General features: G+C 40.5%; 1 protein-coding gene across 1 annotated transcript in view; it reads right to left on the reverse strand.

Annotated features, from left to right (window-relative positions):
* Positions 1-11,787: 11,787 nt before the first annotated feature.
* Positions 11,788-21,441, reverse strand: part of ppp1r37 (protein phosphatase 1, regulatory subunit 37) — a 55,433-nt gene continuing 45,779 nt past the window's right edge. Inside the window, exons 9-13 of the mRNA XM_028572123.1 lie at positions 18,855-18,996; positions 18,582-18,748; positions 15,897-17,571; positions 15,698-15,796; positions 11,788-13,933 (exon numbers count right to left, since the gene is read on the reverse strand). Of these exons, the coding sequence (XP_028427924.1) occupies positions 15,720-15,796; positions 15,897-17,571; positions 18,582-18,748; positions 18,855-18,996 (2,061 nt within the window). The 3' untranslated portion in view covers positions 11,788-13,933; positions 15,698-15,719. The remainder of the gene's footprint in view (positions 13,934-15,697; positions 15,797-15,896; positions 17,572-18,581; positions 18,749-18,854; positions 18,997-21,441) is intronic.

Genomic DNA, 21,441 nt, shown 5'->3' on the forward strand with positions numbered 1-21,441 from the left:
TAACGAAGTACAAATACTTCGTTACCTTACTTAAGTAGAAATTTTGGGTATCTATACTTTACTGGAGTAATTATTTTACAGCATACTTTTTACTTCTACTCCTTACATTTTCACGCAATTATCTGTACTTTCTACTCCCTACATTTAAAAAATAGCCTCGTTACTCATATTTCAGTTCGGCTTGTTTTCATTCCGGCTCGTCATCGTTAAAAAAAAAACTATCCAAATCGCTCCATCCGGAGAGAGTGAATTTGATTGTGGTTGGATGAGAAGTATAAACATAGCTATTCCGACACCCTATTGGTTTGTACGCGATCCATAACACCTGTACAGACCCGGTGCTAATACGTCACCGGTGCCTTAACGACCGTTATCTACCGGACCGAATAGCAACACGGATTTCGGTGCCTTAGGTGCCTGCGCGATGCTCCGAAAACGGACGTTAGAGGGAACTGATCGCCGCACGGGACGCTAGTCAACACTACAGTTGGAAGCAGCAAGCAGGTTAGCCTAGCGTTAGCTAGAAGATGGAGTAAACATGATAAAATGCTGAGAGCTAAACGGTGTAAAAGTGTGTCTATATTTCACTGGAGAGGAGTCTGACACCAGACTGTAGCTGCCGTTGTCTGAAAAACACAGAAGAGATGTAGCCTACGTGTCACCTTTTTCAGCCCTTCTGAGTTTGCAGGTATGATTTTAATATACTGTAACATTATTATAGTCATATGATTTTGTCAGTTAAGCTGTTGTCCTTAATGGCATTTCCCCCCCTTACATCAGGGGTCTTGAACGTTTTTTAAGCCAAGGACCCCTTAACTTAAAGTGAGATGTAGCAGGGACCCCTACATATTGTATGAAATTAAGTTGCATATTAAACTGGGCCTACAATAACTGTTAGGGTAACCTAAAGCCTTCTTACGTACGTTTTTTCATAAGCTATTAAAATATTAATTGTTGGCATGATTTTATAAATCATATTTTAATGTTACATATGTGGCACAGTAAATCTAGGATTAACTGTATCTGTGGGCTGATATCTTAGGGACTACCTTACCTATAGGCCAGTAAGCCTATCATCAGTGGGAATTTATATTTGCTAATACTATGTTGGAATTATGTTAAGGCATTTTATTTTTATTTTTTTTAAAGACTCAAAAATGTACAATAATTTGAAGGCCCCCCTGCAATGACTCTGAGGACCCCCTGTTGAAGATCTCTGCCTTACATTACTTTTACTTTTATACTTTAAGTAGTTTTGAAAGCAGTACTTTTACACTTTTACTTAAGTAAAAAGCTTGAGTTGATACTTCAACTTCTACAAAAGTCTTTTCAAACCCTAGTATCTATACTTCTACTTGAGTAATGAATGTGAATACTTTTGACACCTCTGAGGGCAGGTGATGCAGCACCCAGTATGTTACAGGGGGAATTATACACCCTCTGATTAAAAAAAAAAGGTAAAAAAATAACAATTACAATTATTAAAAACAAAGCAAAAATGAAGTGTGTTATGAGTTATGAGTTCTTCTGCCTGTGGGAGGTTTCCAGTCACTTTACATGTTAGAGATTATTTTCCTACAGTCTGTGTTATTTTAGCTACTGTGATGCCTGTTGTTGCATCCAGTCTTCCGAGAGCAAGAGAGAAGTAAAGGCTGCCTGTCTTTTTTGGATCTAGTAAGGTCAGAAGTTTAGTCAGTAAAATATCAACATAATTACCAATCTGCTGCTTTCATCTCAGTTTTTGGCATTTTATTTAAGATTTATTTTAGTCTGGTTTATTTGCAGCATTTTCTAACTGCCCTCCAAACTAAGAAATGGTTACCAATGAGTTGTTATATTTTGGCATGCTTGTTTTGGTTGATTGTAAAATTGTTGCAAATATTAAGGGTAAAATTCACGATTACAATTCATGTATTCTTTGTCTATTATTGAGATAACATTCAATGAATTGCAAGATAATTGCGTTGGCATATTCCCTTGTCTTAGAAGCAGTGTGTAGTTTTACTTTTAACTAGTAAAGATATTTAAAAATCATTAAAATAAAATGTATAATAATCATAATAAATCAAACAAGAAAATATTATTTGATGGTGTATTAGCATAAACACTGGAAACAAGAAGAACCAGATAGTCTGGCTCTGTCCAAAGGTAACAAGCACCTCTAAAGTACGTTAATTAAAACTTATCACATCTAGTTTAGTTTAGTGAGCTTTAGAGGTGCTGGTAGGCGGATTTTAGAAGAAGTTGTTTCTCCCCGTCTCCAGCTTTTATGCTAAGCTATAGCTTTATATTTATCATAAAAACAAGATGGTGTCAATTTTCTCATCTAACTCTCGGCAAAAAAGAAAATAGGCATATTTCCCCATAAATCCCCCAAAATGGTTAATTTAAAAGCTATTGGGTTTTGTCTATTTTTGCATTTATTAGCTCTTTCAAGCTCTGTTGAAGGTGGTGCACCCTCTCTGTCCCCCTCTTAGCACTCATGAACCCGCAGATGATGCTGCAGTCCCATCAGCCCCTGCTCTTGTGTGCCCATGTGCAGGGGTCTGTTGCAGTCCACTGGACTGCGAATCAACAGGCCAGATATGGGCTGACACCACGGATAAATCCCTACTGTTCTATCAACATGCCAGCACATTCCTGAGGCACGGCTAAGCCCAAGGAGAGACCCAGCGAGGAAGCATTTGATCACTTGCCACTGTCCCCTAACAGAGAGAGAGAGAGAGAGGCCACAGCAGTTTGGCAAAAACCTTTTAAGCACCCTCAAAGCTGAAACAAAGCTTTTAGTTATGAAGCTCTGCCTGCTTCTTTATCTTTGGAGAATTTCTATAAGCTATCATGATTGTTTTTTTTTGTTTTTTGGAGGCAGCGGAACAATCTGAAAACACAACATTGACATATCACCTTATAAAGTTATGTAAAACATGTTAGCAAACACTTGCCTATTACACATCCAACAGACGTGGAGCCACTTCTTATGCTGCTTTGAGAGCGTTTTATGTATATTTACTATTATTGGATTATTATTCATGCATTATCATTTTAGCAGTATGTTATCTTCCTTGAGCTTCTTACAGTGCAGACACGTTGCTGCTTGCTCCTGCCTCTGCTTGCATATTTCTTTTTTTTTTATTGAACACTGACAGATTTACATTTAATGACAGTTTCAAATGAAGGTACAATAATCCATCATACAATAAAAAGCAGGAATGCACATACATAGACATACAGTTAGACAATAAAGATCTATTCTCCCCAAGCCAACCCATAGAGCCCTACTGTTATTGTACTCAGACAATCAGACCCCAAGTAAGTTGTAAATGGACCCCAGACTTTATGAAACTATAACGGTTTCTCTCTCAGATAGAAGCTAATGGCTTTGAGGGGCATAAACTCCAGTACACTGCATATCCACTGGGCAGGGGGTTTCTCTGACACCCATTTCAATAAAATACATCTTCTAGCACAGAAGAGCAGGATTTTAAGACGTTTTAGCTGATTAGAAGGAATATCTGGAGGATGGTCTATACCAAGAATAGAGAATAAGGGAGAGATGTTCAGTGCCTGTCCTATTATGTCATTAATTTCTTTACGAACAGCTTCCCAAAATTTGTGAATATGTACACAGTCCAATACACAGTGGACATATGAACTTTCCTCAATCTTAAACTTAACGCAAAACTTTGCTCAGTCCGGGTTCATTCTGTTCCTCTTCAGTGGAGTGATATGTAGTCTGTGATTAATCCGAAATTGCAGTTCCTTGGCTTTATTAGTGGTGAGACACCAGCTGCAGGCTGAGCGCAGCATATCATCTCATCTCATGAACAGCCCAGGCAATATAATGATGTAGGCTAGTTTCTACAGACACAGACTGCTGCGTGATAAACGTACAAAGTATTTCCTCCGGCTATGGCAACACACTTTGACATATATAAAATGGACCAACAGATCCCGTTGCTCTGGACAGAGACCAGTGAAGGATATTAGAAGCAATTTTCTGGTGAGCGCTGAGCGTTACTGCGCAGCCTCCAACTGAGCTTGAAGACGTAGATGTGACGTGAGCAACGTGTCTGAAAGTTGTAAGTCTTCTGGTAGCTGTGCCAAGAGAAATCTCAATCATTCCCAATCTTGCAGAGACTGAGAGCGTGGGTAGATTGACAGTGTTACCCGCCAATTGCAAAATTTACCCGCATTTGGCTGTAGTACAGCAGATTAGTAAAAAAATCGTTCACTTTGGTATACAAGCATGAAATTTGGCACAGATACTCTCTAAGGGCCACTATTTTGGAAAAAGGCGTTGGCCACTCAAAAATTCAATATGGCGGCCATTTTTCAAGATGGCCGCCATTGCTATTCAATGCTTATTATATCAATGATTCAAGCAGTGATCCAAGCATAAAATTTGATACAAATACTCTCTAAAGGACATGTTAATGGAAATAGATGCTTGTCCCTCAAAAATTCAAGATGGCCGCCATTTTTAAAGATGGCCACCGTTCCTGTCAAATATTAATTATTTCAATTGTTCGTATGGTGATGCAATTATAAAATTAGGCAGAAATACTCTTCAAGGAACACTCTTTTGGAAAAAGGTATGTGCCACTCAAAAATTCAGGATGGCGACCATTTTCAAGATGGCAACCATTTCTATCAAAAATGTATGAAAGGATTCAAGAGAAATGGCGGCCATCTTGAAAAAAGGTTGCCATCTTGAATTTTTGAGGGACCAGCACCGTTTTCCAAAAAAACATTCTTAAGAGAGTATTTTCACAAAATGTTATGCCTACATCACTGTTTGAACGATTGACATAATGAGCATTTGACAGAAATAGCGTCCATCTTGAAAAAATGGCCGCCATGTTGAATTTTTGGGTGGCCAATGCCTTTTTCCCAAAAAGTGACCCTTAGAGAGTATCTGTGCCAAATTTCATGCTTCTATACCAATTTGAACGATTCTCTTGAAATATGCCATTAATCTGCTGTACTACTGGTGGTCGGGTGTTAATTTCATGCCCTGATCCCAAGCCACTTCTACATTAATAAGCAACAATTAGAAAAATATTGGGAATAGCATTATCAATAGCATTAATCACACCGAGTATCAATGTCACTGCCGTGCTCTCTCCTAGTTTCTGCATTGTTTGTCATTGTGGCTTTCAGCAGCGAAGCGATTGTTTGGGCAAAGAAAGTCTCTGCGTCTTCAGGCTTGTCAAAAACTTCTCGCTTACCTTGAAAAGTCACCTGTAGCTTTGCAGTGGGTAGCAGGCCATACCGTACACCAGGGAGATCCTTCATCTTCGCTTTAAAGGAATACGCCACCGTTTGTTGAAATAGGGTTATTCACCATCTCCTCTATATTTATATAGGTGGGTAAATGAATGGTTCTGCGGCCAGCGCAAAGTTACTGTTTCTGGGTTGCTGGACAACCAAATGCCGCTGTCCTGACTGAGCTGGCCGCTGCCCGTCCAGTAACCCAGAAACAGTGACTTTGCGCCGGCCGCAGAGCCCCGTGGGCTGCCGATATCTCTGTGCCTGAGTAGCAGTGCTTTGGCTGTAGCCTACTTCCACCCAATATAGTCCCAAGTCAATATCTGCCTAGGAAATCGTCTAGTCTTAATCTGCATTGCTATTTTTACTCGTGAATACGCAGGCCACAAGAAGTAATTAGGTTTTGTTTTTGTTGTTGTTGGGTCACTTTTACTCACGACATGCTAACGGCAACAAAGGATTCCATTTATTACGCTAAGCTAAGATAGTGGTGGCGGCGCCGGACTAAGACAATGCATGCACTGAGACAAAAATGTGTTTGCACACCTATATAAATATAGAGGAGACGGCAAATAACCCGGCCAATCCTGAAAAATGTGCACCCTGTGCTTGCGAAAATACAGCTTGCCCTTCTCCCGTGATAGTTCAAGTATTTCACGTCTGACCTGGTTGTGATACACCCGCACGATGATCGGCCGGGGGGGTCGCTTGGGGTTTAGGCACCAGGCTTCTATGAGCATGATCACAGATGGGCAGTTGATTTGGCTGGATGGGCATTCTCAGGGTCTCTCGTCACCTGTGGTCCCTCAGTATCCTCCGGGATGCCTATCACTCGTAGGTTTTGGCGGCGGCCCAGATCCTCTAGCCTCTCATATAGGGTAGCATTGTGCTTAGCCAGTTTGGCACAGAGGCTTTCCAAAATCAACATCACTCAGCGAGGTTTCAACATCTTCCAGGCGGCCCCCAATTGATGGTACAGTTGACTGCAGAATGTTAATAGAAGTGTGAATCTCTTCTCTGAACTTTTCAATTAGGCTAATCACGTAGGTTCAGGATAGTCATCCCTGCTAGCGCTCCCTACATTGCCACCGTTGCTTTTACTCAGAGTTCCATGGTCAGGGGTGTTTCTCTTTGACTTAGGCATTTCACAAGAAATTGTAGATAATTTCAATTGTAAAATTACAAATGTTATTGATGCCATTGCTCCCACTAAGGTCAAAGCTGTCTCTGGTAAGAAAAGATCTCCATGGAAACTATAAGCCGATATCAAACCTTCCATTTTTAAGTAAAATCTTTGAAAAAGCGGTTCATCAATTCAACCTTTTCTTGGCACTAAACTCCAGTTTTGATGCCTTCCAGTCGGGTTTAGAGACCATACCACAGCACTGAGACGGCTCTTGTTAAAGTCTTTAATGACATCCACTTAAACACATATAGCGGCAAAATGTCAGTCTTAGTATTACTTGATCTCAGTGCTGCATTTGACAAAGTTGACCATGACATATTACTAGACCGATTGGAAAACTGGGTTGGCCTTTCTGGCTCAGTGCTAAACTGGTTTGAATCCTACTTAAAGAATAGGGACTACTTTGTGTCTATTGGTAATTATGCATCTGAGCATACAAATATGATGTGCAGAGTTCCCAAAGACTGTGTTCTGGGGCCTCTTCTGTTTAACATCTACATGCTTCCACTCACTCAGATTATGGAAAACAACAAAATAAGTTATCATAGTTATGCAGACGACAAACAAATTTACATAACCTTATCGCCAGGGGACTATAGTCCAAAACGAAAACTGACTAAGTGCATTGAACAAATTAACGACTGGATGTGCCAGAACTTTCTTGAATTAAATGAAGAAAAAAACTGAGGTGGTTGTTTTTGGAGTAAAAGAGGAACGATTAAAAGTCAGCGCTCAGCTTCAAACGACAATGTTAAAAACAATAGACAAAGCCAGAAATCTTGGTGTAGTCATGGACTCAGACCTGAATTTCAACAGTCACATTAAGACAATTACAAAGTCAGCCTATTATCTCCTTAAGAATATATCAAGGGTTAAAGGACTTATGTCTCAGCAGGATTTGGAAAAACTTGTCCATGTTTTTATCTTCAGTAGACTTGACTACTGTAACGGTGTCTTTACAGGTCTCCCTAAAAAAATCAGACAGCTGCAGCTGATTCAGAACGCTGCTGCTCGAGTCCTCACTAAAACCAAGAAAGTGGATCACTTCTTCATCAAATGTACATACAATACACATAACACAACACACCAAAAAAAACATACAAATATATAGTATACAGTACAATTTACAATAGTGCAAAAGGGCAGGTAGCAGCGCATACGTTGTAATTGTAGCAACCTCTTTGAAACTACCATAAGCTGCTGAGAGGCTGGGAGCAATCAACACCTGTATGACGTACCGTTTGAATAATCCAGTTCAACTCTGGGATATGCGCTTAAAGATTTAGTGTCCAGTCCAAAACAAGAACAAGCAAAAATGACAAAATCCAGTTACGCATGAAAAAAAAAAAACGTGTGAAAGTGAACGTGGATGCTGTGAAATTTACTTTTGTGGTCAACAGAAATTGTAAGAACCCAAACTCACCTCCTCTCTATCTTCCGCCATGCAGGTGCACCATTGTACAGTATTTAGACAATGATTATTGTCAGACCAACCCCTGTTGTTTGTGCAATATTTGTATCCTTCTCTAAAAGTTTTTATACTAAGCGCTTTTTTGCACTTCTAGTCTTAAACAATTTTATTATTTGTATTTTGTTTTATATATTTTTATATAATTCCTTTCTCCCTGTTGTTTCTTGTGAGTAATAACTGTTGTAGGCTTGTCCCAAGAGTTTCATTCGCCTAGTTCCTGTGCAGATGAAAAATAAATGACCTGACCTTTGAAAACCAGGACACAATGTTGTGTAGAACTAGTTAATGTTTATTAAAATACCTTATCCTGGTACAGTTTGACTCCCTTGCTGAGAACAAGCATGAATTATTATAAAATAAAGTCAAGTTTTTTCTTACCTTAGTCTGTTGATATAACAAAATAATAACATAATAATGTAAAAAACTTTACATTGACCGATTCTTCAACCATTGAGGTGCTTAATCACGTTTTATATTAATGTTGACAGAGACAGCGCCTCAGGAGTTTCTCTGAAAGTATGAGGAGTTAAGAAAAACAGAGAACAGGAGGCCAACATAACATTATGAAATATTTAATTTCAACCAGAATTTTACAATAACTCCAACCAATACAACCCAAACTCTGTGGTGCTCCTGGTGGAGTTTAAGAACCCAGACGCTCAACAGTGTCACAATGTTTCTGTGCACTGAACAGAAAAACTACAAAAAACACACAACAGCAAACTACAATCACTGTATGGCAGGTTTGTGTGTGTGTGTGAATAGACCTTGATTCAACTCACTGTGATACAAGACACTTTTCTTTTGCAGTATGGATATTTTGTGAGTTTATAAATTTCTCCAAGATTGCACAACATTCTTGTACGGCTCATACTAACCAATAATGTCAAGAGGAAGAAAAAAAAAAAAGTCAATTTTCACTTTAAATAGAGGGGTAAGACAATCTGGGTAAAAAATAAAGGTCCCTTTATAAATTACATTTTCTGTGGTGGTGATACTGTATGTTACAGATAGGTTTGGACTGGGGAAATTTAATACATATCTGTGATAAATGGGGTTGAAATGTATTAAAGAAAACTTAACAGTTACACAGCATGAATATATACAATGTTTAAAAATCTATTCAACAAAAGGGTTGCATGCATTTAGACCGGTGGTTCCCAACTACTGGTCTAAATGCATGGAAGTGGGACCCTTTAAAGCCACAAAATGATGAAAGGAATAGTTTGATATATTGGGAGATACAAATTTGCTGTCTTGTAGAGTTGAGATGAGAAGATTGACACCGCTCTCATATCTGTACACTAAATATGAAGCTACCTTGGACAGTTAGCTCAGCTTGAAGACTGGAAACAGCTAGCTTGGCCTAGTTATACCCTGTAGGCAATTTGTTCATGTTTAACCAGGGGCCGGGTCCGGCTTCGGGATTTATCAGTGCACAGCACAGTTAGGCTACGGATATTACAGAGCCATGGTTGGGGCCATAGATTAACTTGCACCAACCTCAGTCAGATGAAGGATTAATGTGTCAAGCAGATTAGACTAACATTCAACTAAACAACCCGTCCACCCCCTCTGCAACTAGGCGACAGCAGGTCAAAGGGGCTTGTTTTTTGGTCATTTTTCTAACAAGGGTGATGGCATCCCCCCTCATATCACGTACTTGTTTTACCATGTCTGGCCTCCGGGACAATTTTTTTTTATCAACATAATGACGAAACATTAATAAACGAATGGGATGCATTTGTTTTCCTCGGTTTATGCTCGTAGCAACTGAAGCATCATTTAAAGTTTGTAATGATTGTTTAAGCACTCACAGCACTTGGTTTAGGTGAGGAAAATAACATAGTTGAAAAAGTCAACAGTGATTTGAAGCATGAGACCTGTTTTGTGCACTAATTTCCTTCCTACAGTAGAAAAAAAAAACATTGCCAGTGAGCATAATCCAGGCAGTAATTACATTTCCCTTCAAAAAGTAATTGGCAAAAGAAATTAGTAGTATAGTAATGTAGTTTCTAGGAGACAGGGTTGCCTGAGAACACAACACAAAAAGGCTACTGGTAGAGATACAAGACAAAGGACGCTGTGTTATGTTAGAGACATTTGACTTACTGGGGCTGTCTGTAAGCATTGAAGGGTAATTAAAACCATATTTATTAACTTCTGAATGTCTCACAATCTCCTGTATTACTGGAGCATTACTGGCGAGAGTGGATTAGTGGAGTGTGGAATTCCTCACATACAGAGCAGAGCTCCCACCCTGCGCTCGACCCCCTGCCCACCGCTACACACCCTCACTCCAGGGTGTGAGGGAGTGAAGGTTTTGTTGGAAACATGTGCTTTCTGCTTTATTTCGAATCCTGTAAATCTTCTTTTTGGAAAGAGATGTTGCTTTTGAATATTTCCGATGTAGTCTTTTACTCATGCTAGCAGCGTGGCTCTATGTCCAGACTGAAATATCTCAACAACTATAGGAGGGAATGCCATGTTAAGGACATTCCCATTAGTCTCGTACTTTGTGGAGTGAATTATCATGTTTTATCAAACATTTTACTGTCATTAACCTCTGTCACTGTGCTTGCACTCACTACAGACAAGCAGCATCCCTTCTTCTCGGCTGAATTTCAATCTTACTGTGCCATGAGGGTAAAGACCTACTGAAATGGTGGTGGAGCAAAATTAATATTGTATTAAACACTTTGCAAGGCATTGTGGGATTCCCGGCAACGTAGGACTGACCAGCAATACAAAGAAGGAGTTTCAAAAGTTGAACATTTCAAACTTTAAAGCAAATTAGGGTGAACTTTGCCTGCTGGCTACACAGTATTTTGCCAAAAAACTGACAACAAGCAATGCAGTAGTGGGTCAGGAAGTCAACAAGCTACTCGCTGCCACATTCTTTGGAAATGTGAACAAAGGTTTTGCCAGCTGAAATCCATCATCTCTCACTATGATATTGCTCTGCTAGCTACCCACTAACCCCAAATCACATTTGATTGGAAACATTTATGTTACTGCACAGAGTTCAAGATGGGTCATCAAACATATTTTTTTGTTTTACAGAAAGAGGAATTTTGATAAAAGAACTCAAAAATGAGTTTTCAACACATAGCATGTAACAAGAGAAACATGAACAATTAACACAGGGAGTGGATTAGAACTTGGAAAATGTATTTGTCATTTTACAGACTTCCGTCATTGTTGTGTCTAATGACACGTTCATGTCATATCTGAGTTGTCGTAATTATGAGTATCCGACTGCTAAACCGTGTTCATGTCAATATCAAAGTGGTAATTTCGACCGATTTTTTTCCGAAAGCTCCAGCGTCCGGGACTTGACACTAGGGCTGGGCAATATGTAGAAAATAAAATATCACATTTTTTTGGACCAAAGAAACCAAAGAATGTCTGAAATTTCTAATTTTGAGTTGCAGAAACATTTTTTCCTGCTTTTCTATGCAGAGGTTGCAGTGCGAGAGGTTGTGCATCAGTGCCAAACACACAAACCACCTGCCTGATGTCTAACTATATCAAAACATGATTGTCATTCTACACTGACAGCCCCTCGGTCACTCACAGTGAGGTTTCCAACCTCCCTGGACTGAACCACAGCAATGTATTTATTTTTTCGTTAGGTACTGACCAACAGAAAATAAAAAAAAAGAACACTTATAGGGACTGTACTTTTTAATATTGTATTAAATAATTAATTGTTTTGTATAGAAGTGATGTATTGACTCCATTTCCTGCAAAACATCTCTGTAGGTTTCAAAATTCACTAGATGTATCCAAAAATCCCAACCAAACTTGATCTGAACACATTTTTCAATCTGCAGAGTTCAGGCATTGAAACATTCAGTCATATCATTTAGTCATTACATGCATTTATTTGAGAGGAACAAATTTCGCCATACATATCTTTGTGATTACCAGCACATTTCAATTAAGTTAACAAATTATTATTAAAAATTTCTAAAAATTAAAGCATAACAAACAGTGGGGGCAAACTATCACTTGGGTGAAGAGGAGCATGAGGGTTGAATGCTGCTCCTTTTAAGAAGGAAAAAAATAAAATAAAATACAACACACCTGCCCGTATCTGCTTCAGGAAATAATCAAAGCAGCTCTCTTCACGAACATACATGAAGTTGACATTTCGTGTGAAGTTTCTTCCTAAATCCTTGCTCGGGAAAATTCAGGACAGAAGTTGGATTTGAGCAGAGACATCAGCGCCTGCAGTGTGTTGTATACGATGTTGTTTAGACTGTGGTATCCTTTCACTTCTGTCTCCTCTGTGAGAAAACAACACAACCACCACTGCCACCTTGTGGCCACAGCCTCACCCAGCACAGTAGTGTTAAAACAACCAGGACTTTTGATGAGAACTAATGTTTGCTGCATTCGTGCGTTTGCTTTCATTACTGCACCCCGACTGCTATAGTCAACCATTCAACCATATTTACCTTTTCTTCCAACACAGATTACCTTTCCCTCCCCCCAAAAAACAAAACTAAATATTTGCTCTAGTTTGAATCTGAAATATACATCAACAAAATAGGGTTCATCTTTAAAAGCAACCCCCAAAATGGAAAACAAAAAAGATAAAATGAGGATGGAGGTGAAGAAAAAAAAGGGGGAAAAGTAAATCAGAAAAGGCTCATATAGCTATAAAATAAATAGAAAATAAGTGATTTCTCAAAGCAGCCCAAAAGAAAAAACAAAGACTGAACCTGAAGTGGTGAGTTTTGAAGGCAACATGAATGACGAGCTGGAGCGGGGAGATGGCAGCAAGTATCAGTGGAAGACTGAGGGACAGGAGGAAGGAGGGGGGAAATGTCGACAGAGACCGAGCTGCTTTTCGTGAAAGAGTTTAACACAACAATGACTGGTCGAACAAAGCAATAATAGTGTCTGAGTGTTGTAGAGAATCAAGAAAAAAAAAAAAAAGATGTAAATAACTCAACCAATAGCAGACATCTTGCTTTCTGACATTTGCAGACGTTCTGGTTTTTTTTTTTTCAGCTGGGAGCAAAATTACCGACTTCAAAAAGCTTTCTTTTTTTTGTTGTTGCAGCAGAGGCAGGCAGAGAGACAGTTGCAGCTCCTCCACATCAGATCTGAGAAGACTGACCGGAGGGGGACGCTGATTCCTGAGGGGCCAAAGTGAGCAGAGGAGGAGAAAACACAGAGAGGGAAGTCACTTTGGCAGAGGTCCCTTAAAAGTTCTTCTTTCCCAGAAGGGAGAGAAATGGTCAGGAGTTGGGAACTGACATAAAACGTTGACATTTAAACAGACACGTTAACATCTTCAGCTTCCTCGGATATAAAAGCCTTTGATAATGACCTACATCCACCTCTAGAACAAGTGTTTAAAGCCAGCAGGTCCGCTCAGTAGGGCCCGTCAACGCTATTTTGTCTTGTGAATGTGCCATCAACCCCACTTTTCTCATTATCACTGTTATGTCTTTGTGTATGTGTTATGACAAAAAAAAAAATATATATATAGAATTGCTAGTTATTCCTCCAACTACAGTGGAAATCTACACAAGAGAGCAACAGGAGGGGCTGTGAGAAAGGTCTGTGTTCTGTCTTTGGTTAGTGTTTAACCCCCCAGCTCTCTTCTGTCTCACTCACAGGCGTCTGCTTGTGTATAAAGATTGCAGATTGACGAAATGTAGTGACAACAGAGTGATTTTATTTCTCTTTTTTTTTCTCTCTCTCTCTTCCGCATAATATGCATATGTAACTGTGTTTCTGTGGTTGATGTAGTGTGTAACTTTTTTGTCACAGCAAAGCTCCAAAAGTCGATTTTGTATTTTTTTGTTTCTTTCTCTAATTTGCTTGTATTTTCAGAGCTTTGACTGTAATACCGGGTCTTTTGTTCTTTATGGAAAGGTTGTGTGGATGGTAAAGTCAAAGAAAAGACAAAAACATTGTAGGGCAACTTGTCATGTAGTAGAGCCAGACAATCTATCGACGAGTGCTGTTTTCTCCCGTTCTCGCCGTCCCTGTGAAAGTAGAAGACATGAGATTCATCAGTCCTGAATGTAGCAGAGAACATTTGTAAAACCAAACTCAAAGCTAACCTAATTATCAATGATCCTCAAGAATCTCCTTCTCAATCTGTGCACACTGTTGTGTCTGAAGGAAGCCATTACAGTGCTTTTTTGCAGCAGGTTTTGTTTTTAAAATGCTATTTTGGCTGCACAAATACATTCAAAACTCAATTACCTTCTGAGGATGCTGCCGGCCTTACACCAGAGTCTATACTAGCTGTGTTCACTGCAGTGCAGTTACAAGTGTTTGCAACTCTTCCAGGTCAGCTCTCTTATTTTGATTTTATTATTTTATAATAATATTTAATTTAAAAACACCTGAGCATTTCTTTCAGGGACATTTGGCAGGTTTACTACAAGTCTAAAGTAGCTTAAGACATTAAGGAAAGATGCGTTTATTTAGTGTCCCAGAGCCTTTCAAACACAGCTGCAATTCAAAGTTTTATGGAGAGGAAATTTGGGAACACAATGAAGAGTAAAATTACAAGGTTATAGGGATACACTGGTTATTGTCTTGTTGTCAAGAATGTACAAAAATATCCATTAAAGAAATGTCTTTGAGTCGCATCAGCTTCAAACTTGAACTATTTGGTAAAATCTTTCGCAGGTTTTCTTTTCTTCACATTTGAAGTAAAATAAAAAAAACACATAAAGCTATCAATATTTTAGGAAGTTTCCTAACTTCTTTTTTTCTTAACTCTCATAAGTTAGAAAGAGGTAGGATTGAACCATGGTTTCACAGTGGAGTCTTAACTGTAAAGCCCAATATTAGAGCGGGTTTGTTCAACTGCAGCAATGTTCCATTAACTTGTCATATTTTTTACTTGCTAGGGGCCTTTAAGAAACTCACCTGGTTAATTTTCTAAACCATTCCACGCCAGCTACCTGTACAATTGTCAGCCTCGGTGTATACAGTGCATTCGGAATATGTGTCTCAGTCAGGGTTCTTACTGCAGTTTACGGCCTCTTGCCTGTTTACAGCTTGCGGTCAGCTTTGTGCGTTAGCTAGCCAACAGTTTGCAAGGCTGCGGTAGAGATGCATGCCCAAAGAAAAGCCCATATCTCTAGTCGAAAGGAGAAACACACCTACTTCGAAACACACCTACTTTGAAACATTATATTACACAGGTTTTTGGATACGCGCAAACATCGCAATGTCAATGTTTTACAAGAAGGTGGTTGAAGGAATGAAAGACTGAGGCTGTGTTTGTACGTTCGAACAACTCTGCCACCGGTGGAAAAATTTGCATGGCTGCATGTAAACATGAATATTAGTGGAATATTCACTTTCATTAGACACGTAAACAGCTTAGTGTGAATATTTTCTTTTTCGTTATAAGCACAAAAACCAGAATATGTGCATGTAAACATACTCATCGAGTGATCATTGTGATATTGATTCAGGAAAGAAAGGAAGTTTCATTATAGAAGGGAAGAAGTGACTTGAATTGTTGAAATTAGTTTTTATTTGATGGAGTTTTATATTCAGACCTACTTGTTAAGCATGAAGATGATAAAGTGCTTTCGAAGAAGTAGCTTCTGCAAGTTGACGTCGACAATATGATGATGAATCCATTTCTACTTGTGATTTGTGTTCATCTAGTGTGTGTGTGTGTATATACATACATACATACATACACACACACACACACACACACACACACACACACACACACACACACACACACACATATATATATATACACAAATGTTTACCTCAAAACCCTTTTGGTGCACCTCATGGTGCGTCTCTCCCCGTCTCCAAACTGGCTTCTAGCAGCAGCTCCTCCAGGTCTTGTCCATAGCTGACACTCACTACACAAGGGACACATCACACACATTACCAAACAGGATTTTCACACCTAAAACCAACTTAATTTATTTAAAAAAATCAGCAGTGGTTACAGTGACTCACCGTGCTCCATCACACAGCTGCCGGGCTTGGGGCTTTCGGCGTCCAGAAGATGGAGGGAGAACTCAGGCTTCAGGCCGTTGGGTAGAGCTGAACCGACTATCTCCTCCTCCGGAGCCTCGGCAAAACACTCGTCTTCGTCTGCAGAGCTCTCATCGGGTGAATCCTCGTCTTTGACTGGGGAGACATACTCAGTCGTGGCTAGTTCAGGACTCTTTGAGGCTTCTCTTGCTGGAGGATTCAACTCCTGAGCTCCACCTAGAGTGACAGATGGTTCCTGTTGATCAGTCTGGACGGAGAGAACAGGCTCTGCTGCCTGTTCATCTGCCTCCGTTTGCTGCTTTGGACATGATTCCTCTTGGGTTGGCTGGCTGTCCTCTTTCTCTGTTAAACTGGGTTTCACCAAGTCTACTGGCGCTTCCTGCTTCTCCTCTATTGGAAGGGCCTCTTCTTCTTCTGTTTGGTTCGGTAACTGTCTCTCCTCTGATGCAGTTGATAGCTCATCCTGTAGCTGTTCAAGAGCAATTGTTAACGGCTGCTGCGATTGTTCTGCAGGGATACTAGTCTGGGTTTGACTAAAATCTTCTATAAGACCTTCCTCCTCCTCTCCTTCCTTCTTTTCCTCAACACAAGTGGGCTTGGGTTGGGGGCTTTTAATGCTCTCCATTACCTCCTTTGTGAGCGGAAATGCTACAGCCTGCGCCGATGAGGAGTTTGATGGCAGGACTAGTGCTTGTTGACTTGGATCTGTCACTTCTGGGTCTAAAGTGCTAGCTGTCGCATCCTCTGTGGGTTGACTTGTAGACTGCGGCTCTAGTGTAGTATTTACTGCGGACTCTAAGTGTGCTACAGGACTCTGATCTTTGAGTTTACAGTCTGTTGACGGAGCAGCTGAGCTCTCCTTCAAGTCCGCCTGTGTCAGTTGTGTTGGAGATGAGGGCGGTGGCCATGTTGGCTGTGTCGTGGGTGTGCTCCCGTCTACAGGCTTCTTTGAGGCCTCTTTAGCCTGGCTGGGAGCTGCAGGTGCACTCATCTGGAATTGTAGCTGCTCAGGGGGGCTCTCCACCCGAGTTACCATGAAGATCTTGTGACCTCTCCCTGGACTAGAGACAGATATACAGCGACCAGGAGACGGAGGGGTGCCACGAGGAACTGAAGATTCTGTGACGGTGATGCCGGAAATGACACTCGGGCTGCCGGTAGGTGAGGCAGACAGGGTTGAGGATGTACATGAGGCACTGAGGAAGGGCTGTGCAACCCCTGTCTGGATATGAGGAGCAGTCTGGTTTAAGCGAGGGGAGGAGTTTGACGTGGAAGAGGACTTTGTTACCACCTCCTCGTCCTCCTCATCCTCAGTGTCTGAGTCCGACTCCAGGATCATTTCAGGAATGGTAGTCTCATTGCTGTCTCCTGACTCGCTGCTTGTTTGTCGTTCATTTCCTGGCGTTTCACCTTTTTCTTCTACCTCTTTCCCCCCTTTGTCCCCTCTCTCCTCTGCTGCTGGTTCTTCCTCCTCTTCTTCTGTGGTCCCATCCTCTGTGGCGATTTCAGCCATGGATGCTGACTGCCTCATCTTCTGCTCCGTTTCCTCCTTCTCCTTAGCCAGGATGAAGTTCCTCTTGCAGCCATTCTGGATCTCAGCCAGCAGGGCGCGCTGGGTCTCAATGAAGCTCTTTACCTGAAAGACAAAAAAGCACGTCCCAAACATGGATATAAACCCCAAGAATTTCAGAATAAACACAACTAAATTAAAGCAATCCCTACAATCTCGTTTGAGCCAGTACTTTTCTTCAGGGTGCTGTTTCTCTCTCTCCTCATTTCCTGTCATCTCTCCACTGTTAGCTATTTAATAAAGGCATGATTCAATGCTCCGAAGAATCATAAAAAAAGGCCAAGGCTAGTGTTATTCTGTATTGTAATAATGGTCAACAAAGCCAATGAAAAATTGAATTAGTTGCATCAGTCCATCTCTCTGTAGCGCTCAGAACGAAGGCCATTCATTCCTGAAAAAACAGGTCATATAAAATAAATAGTTTCATAAAAAAAAAAAAAAAAAAAAAAAAAAAAGGGCTAAATAATTCCTAAAAACAGCTGGGCACTGTAGTTTTAAGCAAAAGTTACTCAAACAGGAGTAAATTGTGCATCTTATGGGGATCATTTTAACTGTTATGGTGCTCTCTTGAGTATTTGCAACAGCAGGACAGTGTATTGGGGATTTACTCAGCCCTGAACCATCTGCCTTACGGACACAAAGAATGAATGCATACATAAATATTTTGTGTACTGGCTGTGAAAACAAATAAATAAATTTAAATCTACTCAATCTAAACTAGTGCCGATTATCAGTGGTGCGCGGATGTGTTTTTAACAGTTTTGGGACAACAATAGAGCACAGCAGAATAAGATATGTCAGGCTTTGATTAAAGAGGTCAAGTTTTGGTCTTTTTCTATGGGATTTGACAAAAAAAAAAAAGATCACCAGACTTATTCTTTTGTAATCTGCCCATTTCTGCGAGGATCTGTGTGGACTGTCCGTGGACAGCCAAGAATGTACGATTGCGTCAACCGTACATGCATCACAAGCGCATATGCAGGCACCAAATGTAGGGTACAGAGAAATCCATGCATTATTAGTCTCTTTATTTCCTCTCCTCTATCCCCTTCCCCATGCCTTGTCTCCATGCTCACAGTTTCTTTCTTGGGCTCCCGGTCAAGGTCGAGACGCAGCAGAGACGTGTTGACTTTTAGGGCGAGTGAAAGGGCCATCAGTCCACCTGTCTTGATCTCATTCTCGCGAAGGTCCAGGCGCAGCAGTCTGGGGCTCTCAGCGATGAATTCAGCCACAGCCACAGCTCCTATAGCACAGATAACAAAAAAGAAACACAAGTCAAAAAAAAGACAGCAAGACAGCAAAAATCCTCCACACACACACACACACAAAAAAAAAGTTCTAGTTCCCACCTTCACAGGACAGTTTGGTGGAAGCGAGGCCCAGTCTGAGCACAGAGCGGTTCCCAATCAGTCCGTCTTTCAGCTTGTGGACTCCTTCGTTACCCACAGAGTTATGGCCGAGGTTCAGAGTCTCCAGACTCTGGGTGCATGGCTGAGGGAGGCAGAGAAACAACAGAGATATTATGTTTAATAGTTTTTTTTTTTTTTATTAAATACAACTGAGTGTTTCTTTTAGCAATGGGAGAGTGCAGTTAGGTCTTAATAGCTGGCGTGCCAAAGCTGTGCTTGTGGTGGTTTGAGATCTAAAACATGCAGTTTTATTTATGTTAACATCTTTTTCATTATGTAAGAAATCTCTATTTCTTTTGTTATTTCGTCAGTGTACAGGCATTTTTCCTCTTTCTCTTTCTGGCAATGGCAATCAAGTAGACTGTGGTTATCTCTGGGGTTATGAATCAGGCAGTCATGGGATGTTTATTTTATCTGCATGAAGGTTTTAGGACATTAGATGAACAATACAGACATATAGCAAACTGAACCAGTAAATAATATCAGTAACTGTTTATCCACAAACATATGCATCACTGATGAATGGAATGAAAGTTGTGTGTTACAGTGACATATGTTAAAACCACAACGGCCCAATTTGTTCATAAATCTTCACTTAATCACACCACTGTTCATTTAAAGACAACTCTTTTCTGTGAAAAATATGATTACAATTAAAGCTAAATTCAGGGTTATCAGCTTGTCAAACATGAGCAACATGCAAGCTTCACTGCTCATATTGAACAAAAAGGAGTTATGGTAGTTATTACAGTAGTAAAAATAATAATAATCTCATCTCATAAAAACAGTAATGTGAGCAAGAAATAGCCTGCAGATTATATATTATAGTATTATAGCAACTCAATAATAGTATTTATGCTGTTTTTGTAAACAATTTATGTAGTCACAAAACTAGAATTACCGCCTCACGTTTGTATGCTTCGGCCAACCAGTCAGGTTGCAGTTTACATCCATGTCTGTCCAGACTCATAATATATGTAGGGATGACTTTGAAGGAATTTATTAAAAAGGTATTAAGAAAATGTTTTGGCGAAACATGGAGCCTTCATACACACATCTTTAACCAGGCAGCACATAAAATCTATACAATCACCACAGTTTCAAGATTAGTTTCACCAATTCAGTATCCGACCAAAAAAAAAAAAAAAAAAAAATATATATATATATATATATATATATATATACACACGGTATACATATATACATACATACATACATACATACACAAAACCGGTCAAAAGTTTTAGAACACCCCAGTTGTTTTAGTTTTTTATTGAAATGTTAGCAGTTCAAGTCCAATGAATAGCTTGAAATGGCAATAATAATAATAATAATAATAATAATAGCCAATAATAATAAGCTATTAATAATAATAATAGCTTATCAACTCTAACTATCTCCACCAGATCAACCTTCTTGATCCCCACCAGTCTGGCTTCAAGGCTGGTCAATCAACAGAAACTGCCCTCCTTGCTGTCACAGAGCAGCTTCACATCGCTAGAACAACCTTTCTCTCTTCCATCATCATCCTTCTGGACCTTTCTGCTGCCTTTGACACAGTGAACCACCAGATCCTTATTTCGACACTCCAGAATCTGGGTGTCTCAAGCTCTGCGCTCTCATTGCTCACATCTTACCTGGCAGACCGAACCTACCGGGTAACTTGGAGAGGATCTAGCTCAGAACCTTGCCCACTCAAAACTGGGGTTCCTCAGGGATCAGTCCTGGGTCCTCTCCTCTTTTTCTCTGTACACCAACTCTCTCGGGTCTGTCATTCAGTCGCACGGCTTTTCTTATCACAGCTACGCAGATGACACCCAACTAATTCTCTCCTTTCCTGAGTCTGAAACTCAAGTAGCAGCACGTATCTCGGCCTGTCTGACTGATATCTCTTTTTGGATGTCCACACACCATCTGAAACTCAACCTCGACAAGACTGAGTTCCTTTTCCTTCCAGGGAAATGCTCTCCTACCCAAGACCTGACTACAACAATTGACAACTCTGTGGTAGTCCCCACCCAGACTCCTAGAAACCTGGGTGTGACACTTGACGACCAACTCTCCTTCACTGCCAACATTGCTGCAACTACGATCGTGTAGATACATGCTGCATAACATCAGAAGGATACGTCCCCTTCTAACGCAGAAGGCGGCTCAGGTTCTGGTTCAGGCTCTAGTCATCTCACGTCTAGACTACTGCAACTCCCTCCTGAATGGCCTGCCTGCATATGCCATCCGACCCCTGCAGCTCATTCAGAACGCAGCAGCTCGACTTGTCTTCAACCTCCCCAAGTTCTCTCACACTACACCGCTCCTCTGCTCTCTTCACTGGTTACCAATTGCTGCCCGCATCCGCTTCAAGACACTAGTACTTACATACAGGGCCACGAACGGATCAGCCCCAGCTTACGTCCAGGACATGGTCAAACCATATACCCCAACCTACTGTCCTGGCTCCCAAATGGTGGAACGAGCTCCCTATCGACATCAGGATGGCCGAAAGCCTACACATCTTCGGCCGAAGGCT

Source organism: Perca flavescens, chromosome 3 (assembly GCF_004354835.1).
Source record: "Perca flavescens isolate YP-PL-M2 chromosome 3, PFLA_1.0, whole genome shotgun sequence".
Taxonomy (NCBI): Eukaryota; Metazoa; Chordata; class Actinopteri; order Perciformes; family Percidae; genus Perca; species Perca flavescens.